Raw genomic sequence first — 27,403 nt, forward strand, 5'->3', positions numbered from 1 at the left:
TGTATGATCATTTCCTCATCAGCTGAAAAGAACAGCTGTGGAGAGTCAAGGTGTGTTCACACAGAATAACATGCATGTAAAGTCAAAGCAAAGACGCAGCTGGATATAAACAAACACACACATACATGTTTATATGACATATCAGGACCTGTAACATAATGTGACAAATAGGGACATACCTTTCCCAAGGTCTTGGAGACCTGAGAATCAGAGTATTTCATATCCATGCTTCTAGAAAACAATTTATGTGTCAAGGGTTTTTTTAAGGCTATGATTTGTGAAAACCTGATTAAAATGCTACTTGTAAGGACATTTACAGGTTAATGTGACTTGTGCGGCTCATAGCAACACAATACATTTCAAGTTTATGAGACTTTTAAAGTCGTGGTTATTCACAAAATAGGATCTGTGTTTGAAACTCCTACATATGTTTTAAATCTCTGCATAAAAAGCTTAGGTGTACAATAAAAAACTCAAACGTGTAAAAAGAAGTTAGGATATTTCCAACAGAAAAGCCTTGTCTTATTCACATGTCAATAAAACATAGTAAAACTGAATTGTTTAGAGACTTGAATAAGCACATTTTAAACGGGACATAGCTTATACAGTTTTGTCAGTCTACTGTTTAAGTTTTATCATTATTTATTTATCAATGCTGTAGTAAAGAATCATATAAAAAAAAGAGGAAACACTTAATGCCTTTATTACTTGAGTAAATTGCTGGTAAAATATGTAAATTATAGTACCAACCAAATCAGGAGCAAATATGAAAATGATTAACTATCAGACAGTGCCCTGATAGCAATTCCATAACCATCCATCCTAGGGCTGCCTTTAATGAAAGCCTCCTTAGTCACCTAACAATCACAGGATTCTGTAGACTAACCAATAAGTGGATTTGATCAATAAATCTGCATTCATGTTCAATGTCCGATATTAAAATGAATATTAATGCAGTCATTCAGGGAACTCTTCTCAAAATGTAGAGCTTTTTAAAGTACAAAATGTTTTTGTATTGTCAAAACTCATAACTGGGAAATGATAAGCCCAAGTCAGCTTATTAGTACAAAGCCTTGTCATCTGTCATATTTGTACAAATAGTGCAAGATAATTATAAGCTCTTGAATTAAGTGTGAACACACCCTTAGTCATCAGACAAATGCAATACTGTAATTATATACCATTCAGATTTGTCTGTTAAATTGTTAGAACATTTATTTATGTAAGTCTAGAATAAACTCATAACACAAAAACCCTGAAGTCATGAAAGCACAATAATGTACAAAGCCCAGGCGACAGTGTACTTCATACAGTTTGCAGGTAAAAATCTTAGTAAAGTTTCAATCTTAGTAAAGATGAGAATCACCAATCTCTCTATGCATTTCATACGTCATAACCGTACCCAAGAACAGCAAAAGAACCTTACTCAATACTTAGTAACTTACTACTTTTGTCTCTAGTATATCTTAGTAAAACCAAGGAAACAGGTGGCCTGTATATCTCGTTGGTAAAGAAAGTGCATGTCTGAATGAACTTTTAATACTTCTGCTTTTGGTTGGGTTGGACGATTCTGGCTTGGGTTGTTATGAAAACTGTGAATATTGCTGCTGAAAATATTATGATAATGATGATGTTGAAACAATGATGATGATGATGATGATGATGATGATGATGATGATGATGATGATGATGATGATGATGATGATGATGATGATGATGATGATGATGATGAAGCTAGCAATGGACTTATTTCTGCCTTGGAAATGCCAAAAAATGCCTGGAAAAATTAAATACCTTGTATTGTTTTTAAAGGAATAATAAGCAACTTTCTCACGGATCTACTGTCAGTGCGCATTATAAAAACAATATCTTAACTTTCTTTGCCTGAGCAGTCACTTGTGTTCCTTAAGGTAGGAAAAATAACAAGATATTGTCATGGTTTTGGATTTATGTTGTTTTTGTTGGGGAATAATTTGCCCTGCATGTCCTCCTTCGCCCTCTGACGCAGCTGACCAACCTTGAGCAGCCGTTATCTCCCAGAAGGAGGGGCTGCCCTAGCATATTGTTGATGCTGCCAGTTTATGACCGGGCAACTCTCGGTCAGAGATAGTTATTGTTGTGGGACACCTGGAACACATCCTTCTCGGGGTGTAGATGACCCCGAGCCATAACCGACAACAAAAGTGATTCAGTGTCCTCAGCTGTTTAGTCTATCTATTGAAGAATGTTGATTATCACACTCTGAACTAGTTCAAACCTGGAGCTACAGGAGGGGTCTTCAGAATTGATTGTGGCATCTCAACCGTGTGGTCAAACCGTGGCCCGTGACATGTCTTGTGAATTCTCCGGCCGAAGTTCCAAATAAACCATCAGTGTTTGCCATCAAAGCTCCAGCTCTCCTCGTGTCTCTCTGAGTCCTGACTCTCCATTGCTACAGAAGTTTCCCCCACAGTTTTCATTTTCCACCTTTTTATTTTGAAATGTTTTCCTCCTTGTGTCTTGTCTGATCCTACTTCCTGTGTTTGCCTCCCTGTATTTAGTTTCCCTCCTGTGTCTGATTGTCTGATTGTGTTCACCTGTTGCCCTTGTGTTTCTGCCTCCCCTGCCCAGCTGTGTATTTAGTCTTGTCTTGTCCTGTGCTCCATGTCTGTTTGTCGTCTCTTCATGTTCTTGTTCCCTGATCGTCTATTTTTGTCCATGTTACCTGCCTCGTCTATGCTAGTCCATGCTACCTGTCCGTCTTTGATGTCACGCTCCATGTTTGTCCCTGAAGTTTTTTGTCCTGATCATTCCTCGTGCTCCCTGGTTTCCTTCCTCGTACTCCCCTGGTTTTGGTAATGTTAAGTTGTTCCTTGTTTTCTTTTGTCATCGGCTTTTGGAAATAAAGCTCGCTTTTTGTTACCAAACCTCTTTGTATTTTTAACTGCACTTGGGTCCTATTTTTCCCCACCGTGACAGATATGTGCAATTATGACTTGAGCATTTGATGGAAAATTATTCACACGTTTGCCAATGTAAAAATGGTTGACACTGTAAAGAATAAAAAGAAAAAGAAATACAAATCTTTTTTAATTCTCAACTTTTTTCGCTTACTGTTGTCACTCATCTGTTCAAATCTAAAGAAGGCTTGAATATAAAATAAATGGAAAAGTGAAGAATATACAGTACATCATGACCCAGAACACAACATTGTACATTGCATTAAGATACCTTAGTGACTGTACAAATAGTAATGTATCCTTATTTTATCTGCAGTATGTCATGATCATGTTTCCTGTTTTATTTTGTAAAACACTTTTTCTTTGTGCCTTGTCTGGTTTCCCTTCCTTTCTATTTGTTTTCCCGCATTTTGTGATTGTTTGCCCAGTGCTAATTGTTTCCACCTTTGAGTTATTACCCAGCTGCCCTTGTGTTTTTTCCTGCCCTCTCCAGCTGTGTCTTTTCAATGTGTGACCATGGATAAGAACTGGATACAGCGTCGGAGGCGGGGTCTCGTTCTTTCCTATGAGAGCTGCTCATTGGCACATGAGGACAAAATGGCCCAACTTTTGAGAGAGCGAAATGTCACAGATTACCCATCATGCCTGGCTGTCAGAGCAGAAGACAACCACCCACTTAACGGGAAGAAACTCAGCTAACTGACGATATGAACCATTTAAAAACAAAACACAAGTCTAACGTCAAGCCTCTGAATTAGCACTAAGCGAAAGGGTGCCAACGAACTTAGCACATAACTCACAGGAGCAACATTTTTATACTTCATCGGATCTGCACAAACTAGATATAATTTGAAAGCTGAAATTCCACAGATTCCAGTGGTATTAGTATCATCACTGAGCGACCAAAACTCACGGCGGCGAAGGCAAGCAAAGACAACACACAACTTCACTTTACGGGGCCAAAGCGGCAAATACGTCTTACCTTTGCTGTTTTCTGATCAAAAGTTGTGTTCAATGGCATTAAAACGCATATAAACGCTGCTGAAGGTTAATCCAATGTCTCTGTGTCACTTTGAAATGATTACTGATAATCCATCATAACATTTATGTAAATAAACTGAGTTTTCATATAGAGTGTGACGGAGCTTCCGGTTTTGGGGATGCTGGCTGCGCATCACTCTCATTCACCAATGGTAATGTTTAGATGGATTTAGGGACTCCCCCTCGATTCTATTGGCTCTAACGGTTAAAAAGAAGTGTCAATCATCAACATCGACTGATGGGTTCCAGAGATAATAATAATAATAATAATAACTTGAATTTATATAGCGCCTTTCATAACCTCAAGGTCGCTTTACAAAGAAACATACAAGGACAAGACATAAAACATAAACATAAAACAGCCTGTTTTATGTTTATGTTTTATGTCTTGTCCTTGTATGTTTCTTCTTTAAAACAGGGGGCAGAAATGGAAGTGTAAGTGGGGAGGGGAGAGTGAGTTATTGTTGGAAGGCGATGTTGAACAGATGAGTTTTAAGGGTTGATGTGAAGATGTTGAGAGAAGGGGCGTTGCGGATTTCTGCAGGGAGGGAGTTCCAGAGGGTGGGGGCAGCGACACTGAAGGCACGGTCCACGAAGGTGCGGAGGCGTGAAGGTGGAATGGAGAGCAGGCCAGAGTCTGAGGATCGAAGGGTGCGGGACGGGATGTATGGGTTTAGGAGATCTGTGAGGTACTGAGGGGAGAGGGCATGGAGGGATTTGTAGGTGAGGAGGAGGAGTTTGTAAGTGATGCAGGACTTGACCGGGACCAAGTGGAGGTTGAAGAGAGTGGGGGTGATGTGCTGCCAGGGCTTGGTGCGTGTGAGAACCCTGGCAGCTGAGTTCTGTATGGAGCTATGGCAAATACACCCAAATGACCCCAGAGGTCGGGTTCTTTTTCTAAACCTCTCTAAAAAGGTCAGTTTCACTTATTTTGCATCAATCTTGATACAGGGTACTTATTATATGTTATAGTTTGGAGCTTTTTGTCTACTATCCCATCATTCAAGGGTGGTTTTCACTATAAGTAATGTTTTTTTTTTGGACGGAAACTATAATTGATGTTCAATCTGAATTTACTTTAAAATAAAAACATCTATATTGATTCTGACTTTTCTACATCCAACTCACAGGTTTATCATTGCTTTGAGAAAAAAGATTATTAATGTACCCCTTTTAGAAGGGAAGATATAGTCATTTGTTCTGGGAATGTCATTTTCGAGCCTGAGACCTGAAAAACAGGCTCAGGGTTAAGAACCATTGAATAATGTCAATGATATAAAGTATATATTCCATATCTATCAAAATCATGTTATAATGTTCATGATTATATCTATGTTATTTTAACTATACCTTCATCTCTCTGTGAGTCACTTTGTTCTTAAATGTGTTCTATAAATAAATTGACTTGACAACTGTTATTAATGTGGATTTAATGCTTATTGTTTCCCTAGCGGTCTCCCTTTGTGGGCACTGCACTACAAATAGCCTTTGTCATTCCAAACTTTATTTAAGTTACAGGGTGGCTGTCATCCTGGGAGAGGAGTCAAATAGACAGGACCACAAAGAGACGACAGAATACTGAGCTCCTTTGCAACCACGAGCTCAGTCTAGCATCAACTGTATACACCTCACATGTCAGGACTCAGATTACCACAGTAAATTAATTTCATTCAAAGTCACAATTTAAGTCAAGCATAAATAAGGCTGTAAGAACAATAACCATAGAGCCAGCCCAGCATTAATCGATCAACCTGTAACCAGAATCAGCGTGCATTCACTTGTGAGTGGCTGCAACTTCCTGACACGATAACAGTGCTTGCATTGCCTGTCTGGCAGTCGTGGGTGACTTCACAACAGCAGACAGTGGCAGTACAACACCGTTTCTGTCATTGTGGACACATAAGTGAGTTAGAATGAATAGATGAGATGAAGATGAAAAATATAAAGAGACTGTGTGTGCCCTCTTGACTGTAGTTGCTTGTTTGTTTTCCTCTCATCTGTTTTTCTACTAGTGCTTATTTGATTAAGCTGAACATCCAATCTGCGGTTTATTTTGCACCCTCTGTGATGATGGAAGCGACGGAAATGGCCAAAGGAGCAGACACACGGCGCAAAAAACATGACCGGCGAACACTCAACATCTCCTACTTTACCAATGCCCAATAATCTAGTTGGTGGGTGAGGGCCTTAATCCGTACTGCACAAGGTTGTTCGGCCAGTTACTTTTGAAGGTAGTGTGCTATTTAGAAACCTGGGGATTTCCAGGATGACCCATTTGTCATAATTCTCATTGATCAAGCAATGGTCCAGTGTTTTAACATCACCTTTCAGGATCAGCTCTCTCAGAACCATGGCTGGGGTGGAGCTAATAAAAGTACTATCCCTAGTGGAATCCCATCAAGAGCAAAGAGTCGAGGAGCGTAGAGCTGTAGCCCTTTTATACTTTGTTTGGGTTTTCCCTTTCCTGTAGTGTGTTATAGAAGTTGTTGCATGTAAAGGCTAAAATCCCAAAGTTCCCTTCAGAAGGAGTTTCTCTCCCAAAACACTCACCTTTCATTCTCTCAGTTCAGATGTTTGAACACAGGGACCTCTAGTGGTAAGAACGGGAAGGCCCTTTTTCCACGGCAGGGCATAAGTCTCCAAAACAGGAGATTGAAGGCAAATGTGTATCAAACCACAAAGTGAAATACAACTATCAGCTAAAGACACCAACCTGTGTCCAAAGTGCACATTTTCAATATGTTATGAACAAGGTCTTCAATAGTAGGCTAGGAAAAATACTAATCATTTTTCAAGTAATTTGTAAATGGGCTTTTCTGTCCAAGTCATGTTGAAAGAGTTGGAAACTCAACAAAAACACCAGCTCAATTCAAATCCAGGAACTAGTCAATTGTGCTAATTATACAAACATTTCATATTATCATAGACGTAAACCTAATTTAAGGTAAAATTGTCTTTTTATGTTGTTAGTAAGCATCATATCGACTTGTGTCATGTTCATTTGTTTGTATAGTGTGATGGGGATTGAATCACCGACCCTCTACTACTACAACGTGGGTTAACCACTTGATGCCAAACAAAGACACGCCACACAGCCCCGAACATTTTGCAAGTTTAATAGTTAAAGAATGAAAAAACACCTAAATGTTTTTGTCGTCACATACAGACCATGGTTTGGCACAAAATCCCCTACAATCCACTCCAATGAGCGAAGTCACAGAGGCACTTTCATCGTGAGCAGGCCAACTGTGAGCCAGTGAGCCGGTGAAGACACGGAGGAGTCTGGAGGAACATCCTGGAGGAACATCCGTACGGAGCGGGGACTTCAGCAACCACCTCCCAACAATCCTCCACTAAAGCTAGGAAAAGCAACGGAGAGGAGGAAATCTCTCCTGATCTGGGGGGGGGCATCTCGAGGGCAGGGGGTCAGTCTGGAGATTCATCTGAAAAGTATCGACTCTCCTCTGTGGGACTCGGCATGGACAATCCACAATCATGTTTTATCGTTTTCTTTTATTTAGACAAACCCAAATAAAAGGCACATAAAACATTGCGCATATGTTTACATAATTATTCTCAATGGACATACATTTAAAAAAAATGTAGGAATGTTTTACCTTTCTGCTAATCAGAAAGCCTAGCCTTTGTATATACAAAAATTACCGTTTGTTAATGTTCTAATACAAAAAGATTTATAAAAGGTTATTTTTTTTCCTTGCATGTGTCTTTCATAACTAACATGTCCTCTGATCTAAATGGTTTGTACAAAGATATACATTCATTTGCCTTCACATCTGCCAAATTCATCATACAAACTTCACAGAAAATAAAAAGAAATCTTCCAAATCAATATTTGGCCAAATGTTTTTCACATTAGGTTGAAGTCAAATTAAAGAAATTAAACCAGATGGTTAAATATCAGTTACAGTTACATGACCCAAATACATATCTCAATTCATGTTGAAAGTTGTTCCTGGAGTAAGAGAACTTCACAATCATAATGTTGTAAAAGAAAAAGCTAACAGTTTGGTTGCCACGGGGCCGTCTGAACTGATGAAGGCTTCCCTCACAAAACGATTCCATCACACAGCACATCGAGAGGAAGAAGCTTCGACGTGTGGAAAAGTCTTGCAAAGTATTTCAGGCACACTTGTTTACGGCCACTGGAGAAGGACAAATGACACGGCGCACTTCCTTCCATTCTAATTTTTTTTTAGTGTTTTGTTTTCATAAAAAGTTACTAGCCTTCTAATTATGGTTTTGAACCCAAACCTACACTGGACAAGCTCCGTCATCCACATGCAACATTGTACAAATAAAATAAATCATATAGATGGGAAATTAATTTCAAAGATCATAATGCCAGTACACATACAAGCTTTTCCCTTGGTGGCCAGTGTTGGCATGCATACAATAAAACTGAGGGGCTGCCGAAATGCAGATGCAGCCAGGAGAGCTGTAAAATTAAATAATTTGCATTCCACCAAATAGAAATGCCCCTTTTAGTACCACTCCTCTGTAGTGTGCACATCCTACAGTTTGCTGCAAGTGCTTCAGAGTTCCTGTTGTGAAAAAAAGGAGCTTAACCACCAACAGGCTTCACATCTACGAACTACTCACACCCACCAGGGAAGAGTGGGACTTTGTGTGAGGCTGGTTCAGAAACTGCTGAGGCTGAGATCACAATAGAGGCTCAACATGTTCCCTCATTTTGTTTCCTTGAGGTTTGGTCGTGACAAGAGCGCGTCTTCAACACATTCAGGCGTAGTTCTGGGCCTTGGCCATTACAGTGTACAACGTTATGGTCTGCTCTGATATCAAGGGGTTTTTGATAGTGGTGTAGGAATGAGTCATTCACCTGGAAATGAGTACACATGGTGTACCGCTATTTGTGTTAATGCACTACAACTGCCTTATTTTTAGCTTTGGTACTATGATAGGACTGCTATGCACAATATCAATATCTCAAAGTTATTATACAAGTGCTTCCTCCCACGTTAGCATCAGGTTGTCCGTCTCTGTGGATGCCATTTGAAAAAGTGTTTCAGTTTTAAAGATGATCAAATCGCTAACACCTTTTCTCAGACTGACATGAAAAGCACGTATGAATGTGGAATTCATGAATCCTACTATGCTTCTCTGACATGCTAATATTGAGTGGGAAATAAAGCCTCCTTTGTGATCACAGCCTCAATTTTCCAGTGAAGATGAACTGCCAGGATTAAAAATATAATCCCAAACAAACAATAAAATAACACTGAGCTATGCAAGTGCGGTCTACAGAGAAAATTCAGCTTTAAAAGGATATGGCTGGAGTTTTCTCTTTAGGTGTAGTTCTCCTGTAGAAAACACCTGATTTCCACCTGCTAACAGCTACGGCCTCATATCGCTAACACTTTGCCACAGAACGATACGGTTTACACTGTGTTCCTTCAATTAGAATAATTACATAAACCTTGTTTTTTCCCACCAATAAATCTTTGACAATTGTAAGGAGTAGGTTGAACGATCTGAAGAGCGCATGCTCAGTGTTCATGTATTTGAAGAAGCCATAGCTGCACAGATCCTTCTTGTTCCTATGTTAAACCTTTTTTGAAGGGATTTGATGATGGAAAGGTACCGACACCAGCCTTATCCTTCAGTTGCTGCTCATGTCTCTCCTCGGATGGACGGCCACATCAGTGATGTAGTTCTTGCATTGCTAGTCTGTGGAAGTAGAGATGCTCCCTCTCCCACAGGTAAAAAGGCAATAAAATAGTGTTTCATATTTACAAAGAAATGGCCATGTTTTTCTTTTAAAGACTATTCTCAGTAACCTTCCTGAGTTGGACTGACAGTGATGGGATCCTAAACCTGCTGAAGTAAACAATATAAATGAACATACGAGTTCACTTTGGGACTGCTTTCATTATAGGGAGCCACTGGGTAGCTCTCTTGACCTCTACAGTTTAAAAAAGAAGACGAAATCAATTCAAATGTAAAAAATGTTGACCTCTGATAATACTGCCATTTAAAGGGCAAACGGTAGGGGACACGCTTTGAGTACAAGACATTTCCTCTTTGTTGTACCTTCAACTGTCATGTCCTGATATAAATACATACAAACATTCCCAAACAGATGTCACTAGTGTAGGGTAACCAGCAGTGACCACTGACTGGTTTCCAGCCATTTAAAAACACAAACATGGTGGGGAGGGGATAGTTGATGGATCTAAAACAGCCTCTGAACCGTCGACTCACCCCCCCCCCTGAAATGGAAGCTTTGTTTTTCTTTCGTTAAACTTTAAAATACATAAACTATCAAATACTGATAAGTCCACTAAAATAACAACGGAAACAAACTAAATCTGCCTGAAGAGGAAGCATTTAAGAACAACTCCAATACACTTCAGGTTTAAGGAGCTTTAAAACAAAGCCTAAGGGAGGAGGGTAAAGTGTCACCCACGTTCCAAGTCAGATGCCCAGTTGAAAAAAAAATCACTTGTCGTTCACTTTTACGAGATCGACACCGTCCTTCAGCGGTTAAATAAAAGAGAGAGAACTCTAAAAGGGTGTGCGTCTCCACAGCATATAATGTGTTTAATGCCAACACTGCTGCAATAAGCTCACCCTCAACTATCTGTAATAGTAAAACCTACTACCCGAGTTTGAAAAAAGGAGTAGGCAATGGATAAATAAAAACAAATATGGTGAAAACGTAGCAGCTGATATTGTAATAACTGCCCAATAATTTCAAACTAAAGTCAAAAGGAAGTCGTTTGGTTTTAAAGGAGTGTACTAAAACCTGTTCATGTAACCGTTAACGCAAAGAAATGTAACAGAATCGGATATTATGGGTAGAGGTGGCTTCTAAGGAAACAGAGATCAGACTCCCCCGCATAAGGCGCCATTTCATCTGTGTTTCAAAAAGGAGAGTTGTGTGTCTTATGAGGGTTTAATGGTGTTTTATGGTTTTCCCCATATCTTTTAAAATATAGCATTTAGGGGGAAACTAGTTAGAAAATCTTTGGCATAAAATGGTCATTATTTACACAGAATATCTGCGGAAAATGTCCAAAAACATCCGTCCGTTAAGTGCGTGGCTGGTGAGATGTTTTGGGTTATTCGGGCAGTAGAGGAAACAAATTCTAATTATCGGATAAGAAAGTTCCTTCTTCTTCGAAATGGTTTCACTTGTTAATGTGATCTTTAGGATCATTTTCTAGCCTTTTTGGAGCTTACAACTTGATATCATGGTCTCGATCAGACGAAAGAGATGAGAGGCCAAACTTATCTTAAAACTGTCTTTGAACAGACAGTGGGTCAAACCTCAATAAGAAAAAGAAGTCAACTGATTTGTTTTGTCAAACCAGTTTCTCTTTTCATGTTTGAAACGGGAATGGCCCTAAGAAGTCCGACCCGGGTGAGTTACACCATAGACCAGGGTAGAGCATTAGAACGCATGATTTGAGAGGATAATAACTTGATCCGTCAGAAATGTTGCTAGTTGGTTTAAACTGAGACATCTTTTCATTTGAGTGTATTAGGCCAATGTTGCTAGACTTCTTTATGGTTAACCTGATTTACAGTATGTTTGCATCAATGTGATGAAGTATCTTAATGTGACAGGTAATACATTTAATGGGTAGCAAAAACAGAAAGTCCCATCTCACTTCGATAAAATATCTAGAATTGTCCTATATGTGGGGATTGCCCACAGTATTGAGTATGTAAGTTGCTTTGGATAAAAGCGTCTAACAAGTAACATGTCATATTACAAAATCTAAAATAAAAATGATTTAAAAAAAAAAACATACTATGAAAGATAAGTGGTTAGAGTTTGCCTAACCCTAGAAATCATCCGATGGCTGGATTCTCTCGTGGAAGGCAGCTTACATTATTTCATATGCTGATTCTCTGCAATGAGAGACTGTCGCAAAATAATTTCTCTATCACGAGTAAGAATATATGAACGTTTTTTTTTCTACTCGTACAAATAAAATAAAGAATGCGTCACCCCTGCAAATAGCAATCATTTGTTACTATCTATGAGTTTGTACTACATTAGTTATTACCTTTTTGACTCGTCCAAAGGAACATTTGACTAAGATTTGACGTGCTCGTCTATTATTTGGCAGTTAAAACATTATCAGCGTTTACATAAGCTAAAAAAGAAAATAAGCTCTACCAAGGAGGGGAGGAAGGCAGGACTTGGGATAGAAAAGGCATGCTATCCATGGGCCTCATGGCGATGTTGAGGGGCCCGGTGAGATTCATGGACATGGGAGAGGTGATGGCCACGGGGTGAGCGATATTCATGTGTGCTGTCGTGGGGATGTTGATGGAGGCCAGGTTCACGGGGCCGGTGATGGTGACGGGGTGCTGCAGGTTCATCTGTGACGTGATGTTCACCGTGCTGGTGCCGATGTTCATCTGAGCAGCGATGGTGATGGGGTTGCCGATGAGGCCTCCGCGATTCAAAGCCGAGGTGATGGCCGCAGAATGTGTGACCGCCGTCGTACTCGCCGAGTTGTTGTGCACGTTGTTGGCATCTGTTAAAACAAAAAAACGAAATTGAGATCCGGTCGACCGCGTGGGAATATACTACCCCTCCACAACGGAGAACAGCCCTCTCAGCTCCGTGGCTGTTTAGCTGGGGTCACTGAAAACGGCAATGAATCATTAATATGTCAACTGTAGGAAAAGTGTTGAAGAAACCTACCTCTGTGAGAGTTGTCAATTAGGACTTGGAAGGAGTTATTTAAAATCTCTCCTACCGTCAACTCACCTGAGGGGTAAATTCAAAAAGCAGGATCAATAAACTAACCAGCTAACTGTCCATTTGCTTTTATTCAAAAACGTTCATTTTAAAACAGGTATACATTATGACTGACATCTTTAGCTCTGTGTCCGCCTAAGGCTGGACACTACACTGACAGACTGCCAATTTGATCAGTGCAGATGAATTTTTTGTAAAACATTATAATTGGTAGATTTTGAGGACAAGTGTGTGAACAAAACAAATTGAATTATCAATCTGGTCAGTTAGGACAGAAATGTCAGTTGGGTAATACGAGAGGACCTCTGAAGAGAGGTCAGGTAGTGTGCAGCTAGCTTAAGTGTTATGGTCCAGTTTGTGGTTAGTTTAATTGATCTACTGATCCCGCTTCATGAAATGTAACCTTAGTTTGGCAAAAACACTAGATCTTCGATACAGAAAACCCTAATTACATCAGTCCTCTGGGGAAAAAGAAATGCTTGTGCACATGAGTGACATGGTACGTGAAGAAAAACTGGCCACTTGTGTTTTGTTGAATTCAGTGTTTAGGGGGTTTTGCTACGAGCTACTGGTTTACCTTTTCGTGGCCCTGAGTGGTTCCACTGCCAGTCACTTATGCCTATTCAGAAATACAGACACATATGGGGTTACATTAGCACAGGGCAACAGTGCCCTCATGTGGGAGTCAGCTTCGACAGTCGGCATGGTTGGACTGTGTTGCAGTGTGGGACTGGTGTGGTAAATATTAAACATTCTTCTCGTGGGCCGATTTACAGACGTCTCATTTCCAATGCAAGTGGATTGAATAAAGTTATTTTGAGCCCAATGGCGTCACGTGTCTGTCACTGAGGTTCTAGTAGCAACGTTAAGCCACTGGGAACATTTGCTTCAATGCCCGGCTCACTTCCTGGGGGCTTGGAACAAACTGAAGGAGCTCTGAGGCTCATTTCCCCCTGTACATTCAATCACTACTGGGTGAGTGTGGAATGAATTAAAAAAAAACCCATATCAGAATGATGACATAACGATGCAAAACAACAACGGAATTTGTACAGATTGTTGTTGTCTGTCACAGTTTCAGCTTGCCAACCGATTAGATGTTAAACTGAATAATGATGGTGTAAACGGAGATGATGGCCTACCTTTATTGTTACACGGGTTGCTGAAGCTGGCCTGGCCGTGCGTCTTGAGGTGACTCGTGATGTAGGCAGCGCTTAACATTTTGCCGCAGATGTTGCAGGTCACTTTGCCTTCGTGCCTTATCATGTGGGAGCGCAGACGGTCTTTGGTCGCAAATGCAGAGGTACAAGCCTGGGGTGAATTAAAAAAAACAGTCAATAATTGTTTGGATTGGCGACAGGAATACACAAACAAAAACACAATGTAATCTCCTGGTAAACTCTGAAGTTAATTAAATTAAGAATGCAACACAATTCTTTATTTCAATTTCTTGTCCTGTTTTTGATTTGTTGATTTACGTCTTTTGCAAGCACCTGACCCTATATATTTATATTTAGAATGACGTGCTTAGTACATGGATGATGGAGAAAAAACATAACTGAAAAAAGCATCCAGCAATATTGCTTTTTTCAGTTATGTTTTTTCTCCGTCATCCTCCAATCAGGTAGTGGCCATGGCGTGTTAAAAGAGCGAGCTAATGTTGCTTTGGTATGTTGTCTTTGAATTGCAGGTTAAGCATATCAAACAAATACTGGGAGAATGCAGATCCTGCTTTTTATGTCAATTCAGAATCAAAATCCTTACACCCCTAAGAAGTAGTAGATTCTGGGTGGCCTCTGATGTTCTCTAATCTGATCTGGCCGTAGGAGTTCTCAATGGCGTTGACCATCATGCATTAATATTGACACAGGCCTGAACTCGAGGCAAACATTAGAGCAATATGCAGAGAGGAGAAAGAATCTTACCGTTACTTGGCACTTAAATGGCCTCTCTGAAGAATGGACGTGCTTGACGTGACAGCTTAGATGATCAGGTCTGCAGGGTGACATGAAGACAAGGAAAACAATTGAAATCCTTCAGCTCCTTCCTTCAACAGTCCTTGTGTTCATTTACAGCAGAATTCATTTATACAGCAAGTTTTATCCTCAAAAACGGTTTGAAATGTGTCATTACCAACAGCAGTAATTATAACAACAGTGTTTCCCACAGATCTGAAATATACTTGTGGCGGTAGTTGAGAACGGGGGGGAGGGGGCGCTCTAGTGGAGCACGGTGATGAAAACTCAACTAACCCAAGTAACATGGTTCAAAAAACAGTCCTAAAGATTAAGAGAAAGTAATACAGAAATCATTGCAAATAGAGCTTGCAATTGATGCTCGCTTAAAAAATGTTTTATGTGAACAAGGTGAACGAAGCTGTTCCTCAGTTTAAGCGCCAGTACATTCATATTTTATGTATCGGCTAAAATGAAACTTATGATTTGTCAGCAACTTCTTTAAATGTCTTTTATTAGATGACAAAGGCATTTTAAAAATTAACAAATGCACTGTCCTGAAGTAAAAAAATTAAATTAAAATGTATATACATTATGTCTGGATATACTAGAGCTCCCTCCCTGCAGCTGCAGACAGATTCGGATCCAGACTTCAGTCCCTTTCCGCATATCTCCCCTTCTCCCCCTTTCAAATCTATCTCTTTAACAAAGGTTAAACCAGGCAAATACATATTTAAAAAGATTACATCAGAAAGAAATTAAGAAAAATATGTCTGCATACCTTGAGAAGCCCTTCCCACAGACGGAACAGATGTAAGGCTTGTGAACTCCGCCGTCATGGGAGCGGACGTGGTAGGTCATGCGATCCTTCCTCTTGAACCTCTGCTGGCAGATGGGACACTCAAACGGCTTCTCGTCCGAGTGCGACAGCTTGTGGCGGTTGAGGTGGTACACGTCTCTGAAGGCCTTGCCGCACATGTCGCAACCGTGATTCTTTTTCACCGGTTTGGGGGGCTTCTTAGGGACGCTCTGCTGCTGCTGCTGCTGTTGCTGTTGTTGTTGCTGCTGCTGCTGCTGCTGCTGCTGCTGCTGGTGGTGCTGCTGCTGCTGCTGTTGTTGTTGCTGTTGCTGTTGCTGTTGTTGTTGTTGTTGTTGTTGGTGGTGGTGGTGTTGGTGTTGGTGTTGCATTGGGGTCATGATGCTGGTGCCTGTGGATGTGGATGTAGTGGCTGTAGTCAGGATTCCAGCTACAGTAGTGATGTATGAAGGGTTTCCGCTGTTCTCACGTGACCCGGTGGATATGAGCGGTACCATGGTGGGCGCTGTTTGCATCTTCTTAGGCCGTGAAACCATCTTAATGCCGGTGTGGCAGGACTCGTGCCGCCGGAGGTGGTAGCTGTCCCGGAAAGCCTTGTTGCAGTAGCCACAGATGAAAGGCGTCTTTGATTTAGGCTCCTTTTTTACAACGGCGAGTGGAGGCCCTCCTCCCCCAGTCCCACTGGCCACATTGTCTTTAAGAAGTTCTGCAGCACTGACAGGGGGTTTCTGGTCCAAGGGAATGGGCAGCACAGGTTTCTGATCAGGTGGCTCTGTTCCAGAACTGAGCAACGGCAAGAGGCTGTTGCCGGCTACGTGATGCTGGTGATGCAGAGCCTCGTTAGCCTGCTGTAATGAGAAGAGGCAGAGCAATGTAAATGGTGTTAACAATACATTCTCCAACAACATGACACAAAAAGGACCAATGGTGCAGGAGTGAGTACTAAAATCCAGAATTGTGCATTTTCTACTTGCGGTTCCCTGGTCCCTTAGTGTTTTTTTAAAAAACATTTTTGGTCAAATGCCTGATATTAGCTCTGTGGTTAACACAAGCTCAAGAGCTTTTCACTTTTTGTCCTAAGGCAGAAAATACATCAACACATACCCTACTGGTGAATGTCCGAAGCTTCTATGTATCATGGAAAACAGCAGTGGCTAACAAGTGACTTAGACCCCATTTACACGGGAACGAAACAGGTTGTATCTGCATAGTTTCTCTTACGTATAGCCCTTTCATTTACACGAGGCCGTAACAGAACGATAGAAACGGACCCAAACGATAACGGGTCCCAAAGTGGATAGATCTGCAAACGGAACGCTCTGGAACGGCTCCGTCTGTATGCCTCTATACGAACATTTCCTGAAAAAATAACCATAGCCCCGCCTCTCCTGCTCACCCCGCGTCATTGCTGATGCAACAACAACAACAATGGCGGATCACAGGGTTGCTGCTGTGCTCCAGACGCTACTGACCATGATACAGATGTTAGTGCAACATCTACAGTGCTTCTACGAAAACCACAAGCAACAAGTGGACATGGAGAACAACATGAACTACATGTTGCTAAATCCACCGCGGAGAACAACCAGAAGGGCGACCAGGAGAAAGTTTTGGGTAAGACCGGGCAGAACTAGCAGTTGGTGGGACAATTTTGTCAATGGCGTTGTCGTGGATGATGAATGGAGGGAGAACTTCCGCATGTCCAAAGCCTCTGTCGCCTCTACCGGAGAGATATACAGCAGGAGAACACGCCGTCCACCGCGGAGAATAAACAGAAGGGCAACCATGGCAACCATGCTCCGGGGTCTTCTTCGCTGCTTTTGGTGTATTTTGTGGCTGCAGCAGCGCCACTTACAGGCCTGGCATATGTACTACAGCGTTTCCAGCGGTCTCGTGTGAACGGACACGTTAAATGAATCGAATGCGTGTGAACGGAAGACTTTTCTGAAAACGCATACGGTGCGTAAACGCAAACGTTCCCGTGTAAATGGGGTCTTAATGAAACTTCTATATGTCATCACGCGTCTGCCTTCAGCTTTGCAGAAAAAAGTTAGGTCAGTTTAACGTCAGCTGCGACAGAAAAAAACCCAGCATCAGAATACACCGTGGAACACTTCATATTTTATAAATGTGGAGAACACTAAACTTTGGATTGCTGAACTGTCCCCAGTAAAGAAAAAATAAATATAACAACAAAAAAAGAAAAGGGATTAAAAACACAGTAACTGAGAGATCAGGACGACATAGAATCAGCACAAGAAGACAGACGGGAAGTTACCCTTTCAGAGTAGGGGGTTGCATCACCCGATAAATATAATCAGTTTCTCCCCAATAAAACACATGGTCCCATTCATCCTATGAATAAATATGAAATTCATCTTTATGAGAGCAAAAACTCATAACTTTCAACCCACAGGAGGCAGTTTAGTCACAGATTCAGCATTCTTCATTATCTTGAAATACTACCAAGTTGGTTTGAGGAAAGGATAGGGGTTTAGGTATACATGAAATTAGAAAAATGTGTTTTTGAAAGTATAAAAAAGGACAACAAGAAAAAAAGAAGTTTTAAACAATAAGTGTTTAAAAATCTACTGCTCAAAAAAAAGAAACCCCTCATTGGTTTATTTATTTGAGGGGGCGTTGCACAGAAAATGTAACCCAACGGCAGTAAAAACAAAAAGAAATATGGAGGACATCTCAAGTCTGCAGCTGCTGGCAGGCATTGTTCGATTGGTCACGGCTGATCCCCAACGGGATAGGATGAACAGAAGGTGGTGGGGGGGGGCTTGTATGAATATTTTGGCCAGGGAGAAAGCAAGAGATTCACTAACAACTTTCTGAAAGGTCAACCCGGAGATGTGGCGATTGAGACGGCCTTGTTTTTTTCTGTAATCACCACTGGGCAGGGTTAAAGACCTGACCTGCAGCTTTTCAGGTTCAGCCAAGCATCCCAACCCGGTCAGCCGGGAGGAGGAGGGGGGGGGTCTGAGGGGGCCAGGAACCCCAAGTGCTGCTTTTTCCCCCCACTGTGTTCTTTTATGAACGAAACAAATCTAAGCAGTGTTGCACTTATGGCCCTTTGGGGGTGGGGGGGTTTCCATTCAACTGCGGGCCCCGTCACTACTACGCCACGCAATGTGTTTTAGCGTGGCAGGGAGAGCCGGGCCGTCACAGGTTGTCGACTCGCTTTTATATCCGCCACACTGTAGCAGGGAGGAATCATTACTGCAATTAGCATTTCTCCAAGCAAGCCGAGGACGACCAAATGCTCCCTCTGTTTCTCAGGAAGAACAAGGAGAGCGGCCTGCTGTTCTATCACGCTGTTCTGAAGATTTTGATAAAGATCTGTTCTGACAGATAAATAGTACTGAAACAGAGTCTGGAGCATGGAAATTAACGAGCAATAATAGAAGAAAAAAAACAGAACAAAGTCATTGTTTACTTTCACTGAAAGGCGGGGTATAGATTCCAATTTGATAGAACGCTATTATGTCTACAAATCTGTCTGCATTATGGCCGTATAATACTTATTTTGAATTGTCTCTTTAAAACCTCCTAGATAGCAGATTACATTGAAATTCAAAACATTTCTTGTATAAGGACAATTTTAAAGTGTATTGCTTAGCTATTTTCCCCTCTACCAAAGAAGATTGTTGTGAAAATATTAACAAAGTAGTTCATCATAACTGTACAAAAACATCTTACAACGTAGCAGGGGTTACGCTATTTTATACAGAGTTGATACAGAGTTATGATATAAAAAGCAACATTTATGAGGCAGTCCCAAGAGTACCATAGCTTATCCAACTCCAACCTCTCAAACTTCATCATAACAGCAGAACACAATACCAAGTGCTAATCATCACCTTAGGTGAACCAAGCAGAACCTTAAGAGCCTCTTAATAGTCTTCTTGTCTATTACACACCAAATCCAGGTATTCTGGCAACTAACAGCATCTTTAGCAGAGAGCAAAGTCAGTGTCTAAGCGCTGTAATACTGTGTGTGTCTTGCAGTCAGATTAATGGTCAAAAGTTGGAAAAAATTCCATTTAAATGTACAGATCACAATAATAAAAGAATGGTATAGGCCTAATTTGACCCCCCTGCTGGGCCCAATCATCTTCTCATCTAGTTTTAAGATGTTTACAAAACGTATTTACTTGGTGCCCAGATTTTTGTTAAAGAAATGTAAGTGCTGTTGAGAGAGAGAGCGACCGAGACACACAGAGAGATGGACACGGAAAGAAAACAGAGTGTGTGACATCAAATTAGTAATTATGATGTTGTTAATCTTGCAATCTGCCTTATCGAGCCTCAAATCAGCTGTGTTCAGCCCACAACAGTGACCAGCTGCAGTGATTTATTTTTCACTGCAGCAATCAAAACATCACAAAATCTACAACTCTAATCTCATATAGCTACTACCATCTTCACAGCCAATGGTGGTTATGCAGAATTGGTAAAAATCTTCATGATAAAAACATGAACAATTTAATACATTTTTCAGTAAAAGAAATTATCAATCCGTGCAAATTGTGAAGCCCGAGCACAGCCAAAATATTAAAGTCTGTATATACATAACTGTCAGGTGCTGAAAGATACTCTTGGATTGCCCAAAAACCCATGAAGAGACACAGAGGTGGTTTTACTATTTTGCAAATATGCATATTTATACTAACTGTGGTCAGACAATTAACTACTATACAGCAGGAAGAGGGCTTTAACAAAAACTCAATTAACACAGGTGACAATTAAAAATGTACTTACTAAAGTACTCTATTAAACTCCACGTATATGCAAGTAGATCAACCATTTGGCACCACTGTATGTACATACATACTCTTCACTTGGAACACCTAACACAGCGTTACTTACTCTCCACTTCGCGATGCAAGGCCATTCATGAAGCATTTAACTTAATTTAACGTTACTTGTTAGAGGCTCCGTTTCATTGTCAGACTATGAAAAGCTTTCCCACGATTAAGAAAAGTTCTTGAAACAAGTTGCAGAGGCTCTATGTGTTTCCTAACAAAAGGCCACATATTACTTTAAAGTTTAAAAGGTGGCTGGCATAAAGTCTCGATCAGCTATGACTACAGTTGCACATGATTTACATTCTTGTGTGGTGTCGGTGGCTCCAGATTTGTAGTAAAAGAAGAAACGTTTGGCGTCTTTAAAGTGGTTTGTCCCTGCTGTCCGCGTGCTAGGTCCCATATAATTTACAGTGCTAGCTTTAGCCAACTTATAGTTAACAGACGGTTGTCTGGTGTAAGGTAAATGCTTTTAAAACAATTGTGTGCGTTGCTTCATCTGCATAATTAAGGTTGGGACTTACACTAATTCACTTTCTTCCAATTATCCTTAACTGCATAGTGGCAGGTATTGCCTTAGTGCAAACGAAAAAAGTACCCGAGTTAGCTTACCCATTAGCAAATTAGCTTAGCATACCGAAATGCAATAGCTTGACCGACTAGCTAATTTGCTAACGCGCGCGCATCAACAGCAATAGCTCCATAAATTAGCTTTACGCTGACTTATGTGCGAAAACGCTCACACTAGGATATGGTAGGGTGCACGAAATGTAACCAACGCCACTAAGGTGGCCTTGGAGACACTCCGTAGATCACAGACAGCCAGAGGTCTCGGGTTCGATAAAGCTTGGTTAGCAATTTGCTAAAGTATCCCACACAGTGAAGCTAGCTAGCTGGCTAACGCTAGCACCTTTGTTTTGCTTGGCTAACTCTAATGGATTTCACAAAGTGATGCAAAAACATTTAGCAGGCAGCATATTCACACCATTTAAAAACCGCGTATGCAGTTTGTCAAAAGGACAGCTGTATTGTGCTACTTACTTGGAATAAAAAGGTACTCCAGCTCGGTTCCATTGCAACACTTAGGCTAAAATCTGCAGGAAACCTACAAGGAATCTACAACAAAGCAGCTAAACATGGCAGCTACAACTTCCTGTAACCCCCAGGGCTGAACCAAGTCCAGCGGACTTTTTTTTTAGGACGTCTGGATTTTACAAAAAATACAATCACACTTTTCCAGTTTCTTTTAAAACTCCTTAAAAAAGGATAGACCGTAAGATAAAAGAAATAAGGTTTACAACGAAAAAGTAGTGCCAGTATAATAAATATATGAATGACGTAAGAGTATTTTTATTTTTATATAAACAGAATACGGGCTACTAGGTTAGGAACATATCGTTATACTTAAAATATCTATAGTACGATATATTTACTCAATATGTATTAAGAAATACTTCAGAATGAGGGATGCTTTTAATAGTAGTCTATAATTAGTAGTAGTGGTTTATTTACTTAATTATGTCTTAAATAGGCTACTAATAATATTCAGAATAAGAAATACTTTTCTTTCAAGGTGAACATTTTAATTTGGTAACTGCTCCCCTTTAGATTAAACAATGATTACACTTGTTTTTTTTTAAATAAACAAATACACAATGAAGTAAACATCTTGACATTTTACTAGAATTCTTAAAAATTAACACAAATTAATTAACAAAAGTAAACATCCATACATCTAAAGAAAATAGCTGTAGTTTAGTTTTATTAAAGAATTAGGAGGGCCTGGCTTCTTCTACTGTTTTTATATAATTATACATCAGTTATTTTAGAGTTCATGGGAGGAGGGCCTAGAAATATTACCTTTGTGGTCAGAAACATAGGCTAGCTTTACAGAGATCAGCAGTTTCACGAATAAAACCAGTGGAAAGAACCTTCAAGTGAGGAGGACCCTCAACTGACTATAATATATGCAATATTAACATATTCCCTTGTAAATCCATGGTAGAGGGGAACCCAAAAGGGTAACAGTCTTTCATAGGAAGGTTTCTTATGGAGGAAAATGACCCAGAAGTATATAAGTGGCAGCCATGAAGAGAGCTGTTTGAATTCTCTAGACGTTAGGGACGGAGCTTCAATGCTCTGTATAAGAAGGGATAGAGCAGACTGTACCTGCTGAGGAGACTGAGGTCTTTTGGGGTGCAGGGGCCCTCCTGCAGACCTTCTATGACTCTGTTGTGGCATCAGCCATCTTTTATGGTGTGGCCTGCTGGGGCAGCAGCATCTCGGCTGCTGACAGGAAGAGACTGAACGGACTGGTAAGGAAGGCCAGCTCTGTCCTGGGGATTCCTCTGGACACTGTGGAGGAGGTGGGAGACAGGAGAATGGCAGCCAAGCTCTCCTGCCTGCTGGACACCGTGTCCTACCCCCTCCAGGACACCCTGTCCTCACTGTGCAGCTCCGTCAGCGACAGGCTGCTGCCCCCCCCCCCGCTGTCTCACGGAGAGATACCACAGGTCCTTCCTTCCTGCATGCGATCAGACTACCACCACGGCCCCTGGTAGACCCCCACACACAACAACAACAATAAACACTAACGCCCCTGTTGTGCAATACTACTTATGTGCAATATAGTATATATATATATATCGTAAGTAACTGTGCAATATATACTTCCACCTTTAATACTTTCAACTTGCTGCTATATTTTCAAAAACGTTACTGGTACTGGATATGTATTTTGGAAGGCATTTTCCATCTCATGCCAAAGTGCTTCTATACTTTAAACTCTCAAGAATATGTTAAACCAAAAGGAAAATGATGAATATAACGCTTGAAAGTATTATTTATACAATCAGTTTTATACAATCATATTTATTGGAAATTATGAAAATGGTAGTTCACCCACGGCAGACGCACATCAATACTATCCAGTGACGCAACATTAATCAGACCACGAGTGTAAGTGCAGTCGTATTCTCTTAGTACCGCAGTTGTCTTTTCCTAAGTCCTGATGAATTTTCCTTCACATAGTTCCTTGACCCCATGTTGTTTTTCAGTGGGGTTGAGACTTCTGGTTCTGATCTGTTTGACTTTGATACAGTTGGTATTTACATCTGGATGACCTGTGTTGTTTAGTGTTGACCTCACACGCTGCTGAAGCTTATCCATCCTTTCGCTAAATGTGCACAAGTAACAAGGACCATCATTAACTGAGCCTTAGGGTTAGGGTTTTGGGTTGAATGGAGAGGTGACACCTGCCGGCGCAAGAAAATATTCGTGGCTTCATCTGGAAAACAAAGGAAATGTAAAATGATTAATTCCCCTCTAACTTGTACCTTTGGAGCGAGCTAAATACTGAACCTTTGCATAAGCTTGCATTGTGTCCCCTTTCTAGCTTGTTCCAAACGCTTTTTGTCTGACTGTTCCCGGCTGTTCAGAAGAGGAAAGCCAACCCCCCTGTCCCATTTTGTTTTGAAATCTTTGTTGCACTGTACATTGCCAGCCTTTGTAGCCACATAGCACAATGCCAGTTTCAGATAGACTGGCTCAATATGTGTGGTCAGCCTATTCTCCCTTACCACGCTCAACAGGATTCATTTCATCAACAATTTCAAATTAAAAATAGCCATGCAAACTGCATGGCAAAGGCTTCTTTGTAAGGATTTATTCTGGAAAGCTCAATTTTACATCAAGGTGAGTTCAAATTTCATTTAGTTACCCTTCATTTGTATGTGTCTTTCTAGAATTTTGGGCACCTGAAGTCCAGTTTTTGTGATTTAGACAAGTTCTTCATAGGCAGACACCAACAAATTAGAGATAATGTTTGAATTGAAAACGTTTTAGCTTGGGGGAACAAAATAAGTAGTTATGAATAAACTCCCAACAGGATTTAACGGTCTAGTGTGTTTTATTTAAGTGGATGTATTGGCAGAAATGTTATATAATATTCATATCTAAGTTTTCATTACTGTATAATCACCTGAAGCTAAGAATCCATGTGTTTTTGTTAGATTAAAAGGAGTGATTTTTATAGATTGTCCGCCATGTTTAGAAGCCTAGAACAGACAAACCTCACTCTGACTTTAGACAGGGACTTTCACGTTCTAACGTTACTTGAAGGCCACAGTCGTTTCTCTACGCACTTTATAGGGGAGGCTGAGCAATGGGATATTTATAAGAAGGAAAGCTAAAACATTTATCTCTCTGCTCGATTTGTCTTCAATCAGACATTTATCACATTAGCAATGTCAGACCCTAACTTTCCTTTCATCATGCAGATCATCATTACATAAGTTATCATTATTGTTGCTATTAACTGAGTTGAAGACGCACAAGTAAACATGGCAGACAATGATCAGAAATATATGTAGTTGTGTGACACGCAGTATATGTATTTTCTGTCAGTGAACGCCAGCCAGCTTCTCAACACTGTGATAAGAGCTTGTACGTTTTCTGAAACCAGGATATAGAACTACTCCTCAGTGAATGGAGTTCTCAGTCGTCATGAATGGGGTCAGATGTCAATATTCCTTTAATCCGTCTTCAGTCACCTACTGACACCTGGTTGAAAGCCCTATGTAAAGCTCTGAGAAATATTTTTGTTAAACAAATATTCCTAAGATCAAGGCTGGACTTTTGTGTACGAAGAACTCAAGTGTTGACACAGTTCACCGTGTTACCATGAACATAACAGCCATGACTGAACTTTACTGAAAAGCATTTTCTTTGTGCAAAAAAGTGGGGTAGTAACATTAACATTAAACAATTCAGACAGTGGGATGGTTGCAATGACATTCTTTCTGCTTCAAAATAAGGGACAGAAACATTTTAAAAACCTCTGACAACCTTGTTGACATTATCTTTTAATTTCTCTCGAAGGTAAGCCATGGGTGACTGGTCCATACTTGGCCGCTTCCTGTCCGAGGTCCAAAACCACTCCACAGTGATAGGGAAGATCTGGCTAACCATGCTGCTCATTTTCCGTATCCTGCTGGTGGCGCTGGTTGGTGACGCTGTCTACAGCGACGAGCAGTCCAAGTTCACCTGTAACACACAGCAGCCCGGCTGCAACAACGTCTGTTACGACACCTTCGCTCCTGTTTCGCATCTACGCTTCTGGGTCTTCCAAATTGTGCTGGTCTCCACCCCTTCCATCTTCTACATAGTCTTTGTTCTGCATAAGATTGCCAAGGATGAGAAGCTGGATGGCCAAAGGGCACAGGTTATCGCAGAGAGCCCCCCCCGACAGAGACAAATGGGTAAGGATGGGATGGAGGCCCTGAGGGTCAACATGCCCTCCTACTGTCCCCACTACAGGGAGGAATGGGATGTGAAGGACAGGGAAGGAGTAGAAGAAAGCCCTCTGGAGGAGCATTATAGCGAAGTAGGAGAGGACCCCACCCAGCAGTCCAACCAGGTTCTGCTCATCTACATTATTCACGTTTTACTACGATCTGTCATGGAGATCACTTTCTTGGTGGGTCAGTACTTCTTGTTTGGATTCGATGTGCCTCAGCTGTACACGTGTGAGACCTACCCCTGCCCCACTCGTACAGACTGCTTCGTGTCTCGTGCCACAGAGAAAACGATCTTCTTGAACTTCATGTTCAGCATCAGCCTGGGTTGCTTCATGCTCAACATTGCAGAGCTCCACTACCTGGGCTGGGTCTATATTTTCCGTGTCCTCTGCTCAGCCTGCTCCACCTGCTGCAGTCAGGAGAGGGACACCGTCAGACTGTACCCAAACCACAACCCCCTCCTGCTGCAGCTCAAGCATTCTCTGAGGGGCCAGCTGGTTCTGCAGACCCCAGCAGCTCTGGCCCAAGAGAAGACTGGAGGTCTGCTCGCACATCCTCCGGCCATCTCCTTCGAGACAGACTCAACTGTGGAATGCACCTCCAAGAGAAGTCCAGAGAGCAGAGACAAAGTCAAGGTGAAACTAGCCAACATGGCCAAGCTGGGACGGACTAAGAAGTCATGGCTATGAGAGGCACATTTATTTTGTCACGCCTTTACATTTGAGAAAAGAAAGGACCCTGAAGGCCTGAAACATACCCTACATGAACATGTTTATGTAGGCACTTTGAGCTATAGAAAGTACATTTCATTCTGTATTGTGGTAAACATGAAGCATGGTAGTGAGGTTTGCTGTAGCAAGAGACAGGATGAAGCTGTTTCCCAACGCTGTCTTCACATGACATCGGTAAAATGGTTCTGAGCTGATGTGACCGTTGTGTTTCTATAGAAAAAGACAACGCAACCCTCAGCATCTCAAAGTGCTGCACTCAAAGGTAAAATTATTTCAACTTTGACCGGGATTGCTGCTGAACTTTCGATGCGCAACCATTAAGATAACAGCTGTATGAAATGGAAGGGATAAGTAGGGGGTGCAATAACAGAAACAAAACTAACTGGCGGATTTCCCACAGGGATTACGTATCGTGAAAGATGCTTAAGTGTCCCCGATCCATGATACATAGTTCTTGTATTTTTTAACCGTTTACCTATTTCCATAATCTACAGTTGTACAAGAAAACAATTGAACGTTTTGTACTAACATGCAATAATTGAGTGGAATGCCAACCAAGTATCACGAAGAGAAAGTCAAAGCAACTCCAGGAAGAGCAAGGGGAGATTCAGGAGTGAATGGAGTGTGCTCTGTTGTAATGCAACATCTATCCACTTTCATTTTGTCAATCAATATTTGTCTGACAATTTATGTACATTTCTGTAAAATGGAGAATCCAATACAATCCAATAATTTCCAGAAGTTAGGAAGTAGGAAAGTAGCCTGGCTCTGAACTTCTATTTCTGTTTTTCTAAGTGTACAACCGAGTGCAACACTGAAGTTCTTGATGAATGATTGTTGTGTTTCCACTTTCTCAATTATGACTTTTAGCTTTTTGGTGTTGCTGTTCTGAACAGCTCTTAGCATGTTTGCCTTCCGTTGTGGTTCTTTTTAAGCATAATGCACTCTGTAGTTGCTATAGGCTGAGTTTGTAGAAAGCAAAAATGTTGAAAACTGGACTTTGAGTTAGGATCTATAGCCACAAAATCACTAACTGATTGTTTTATATTGCCAA

The 27,403-nt window shown here is 41.0% G+C and overlaps 2 protein-coding genes across 4 annotated transcripts; one reads left to right on the top strand and one right to left on the bottom strand.

The window, feature by feature from the left end:
- Window positions 1-7,080: 7,080 nt before the first annotated feature.
- LOC117471067 (vascular endothelial zinc finger 1-like) lies at window positions 7,081-21,447 on the bottom strand. Of its 3 annotated transcripts, XM_034115857.1 has the most exons (7): window positions 21,363-21,447; window positions 15,475-16,358; window positions 14,664-14,733; window positions 13,881-14,049; window positions 13,316-13,357; window positions 12,682-12,747; window positions 7,081-12,511 (listed from the first exon to the last, which is right to left on the bottom strand). In XM_034115857.1, exons 1-7 carry the CDS (start codon window positions 21,393-21,395, stop codon window positions 12,144-12,146), a joined length of 1,632 nt encoding a protein of 543 aa, XP_033971748.1. In that variant the 5' UTR covers window positions 21,396-21,447; the 3' UTR covers window positions 7,081-12,143. The 3 variants fall into 3 exon arrangements, with proteins under 3 accessions (XP_033971748.1, XP_033971749.1, XP_033971750.1); XM_034115858.1 differs by lacking the exon at window positions 12,682-12,747; XM_034115859.1 differs by lacking the exons at window positions 12,682-12,747; window positions 13,316-13,357.
- A 3,759-nt stretch (window positions 21,448-25,206) lies between these two features.
- LOC117471121 (gap junction delta-2 protein-like) lies at window positions 25,207-26,307 on the top strand. Its single transcript, XM_034115920.1, has one exon. The coding sequence runs from the start codon at window positions 25,207-25,209 to the stop codon at window positions 26,305-26,307; it is 1,101 nt and encodes a 366-aa protein (XP_033971811.1).
- Window positions 26,308-27,403: the final 1,096 nt, after the last annotated feature.

Source organism: Trematomus bernacchii, unplaced genomic scaffold (assembly GCF_902827165.1).
Source record: "Trematomus bernacchii unplaced genomic scaffold, fTreBer1.1, whole genome shotgun sequence".
NCBI lineage: Eukaryota > Metazoa > Chordata > Actinopteri > Perciformes > Nototheniidae > Trematomus > Trematomus bernacchii.

Coding starts and splice junctions, on each gene's coding strand:
- LOC117471067 (XM_034115857.1), bottom strand. CDS start 21,395: ATGGAACCGAGCTGGAGTACCTTTTTATTCCAA. Junction 16,359..21,362: donor GGAGTACCTTTTTATTCCAA/GTAAGTAGCACA, acceptor TTCTCATTACAG/CAGGCTAACGAGGCTCTGCA. Junction 14,734..15,474: donor TGTGGGAAGGGCTTCTCAAG/GTATGCAGACAT, acceptor GTCACCCTGCAG/ACCTGATCATCTAAGCTGTC.
- LOC117471121 (XM_034115920.1), top strand. CDS start 25,207: ATGGGTGACTGGTCCATACTTGGCCGCTTCCTGTCCGAGGTCCAAAAC.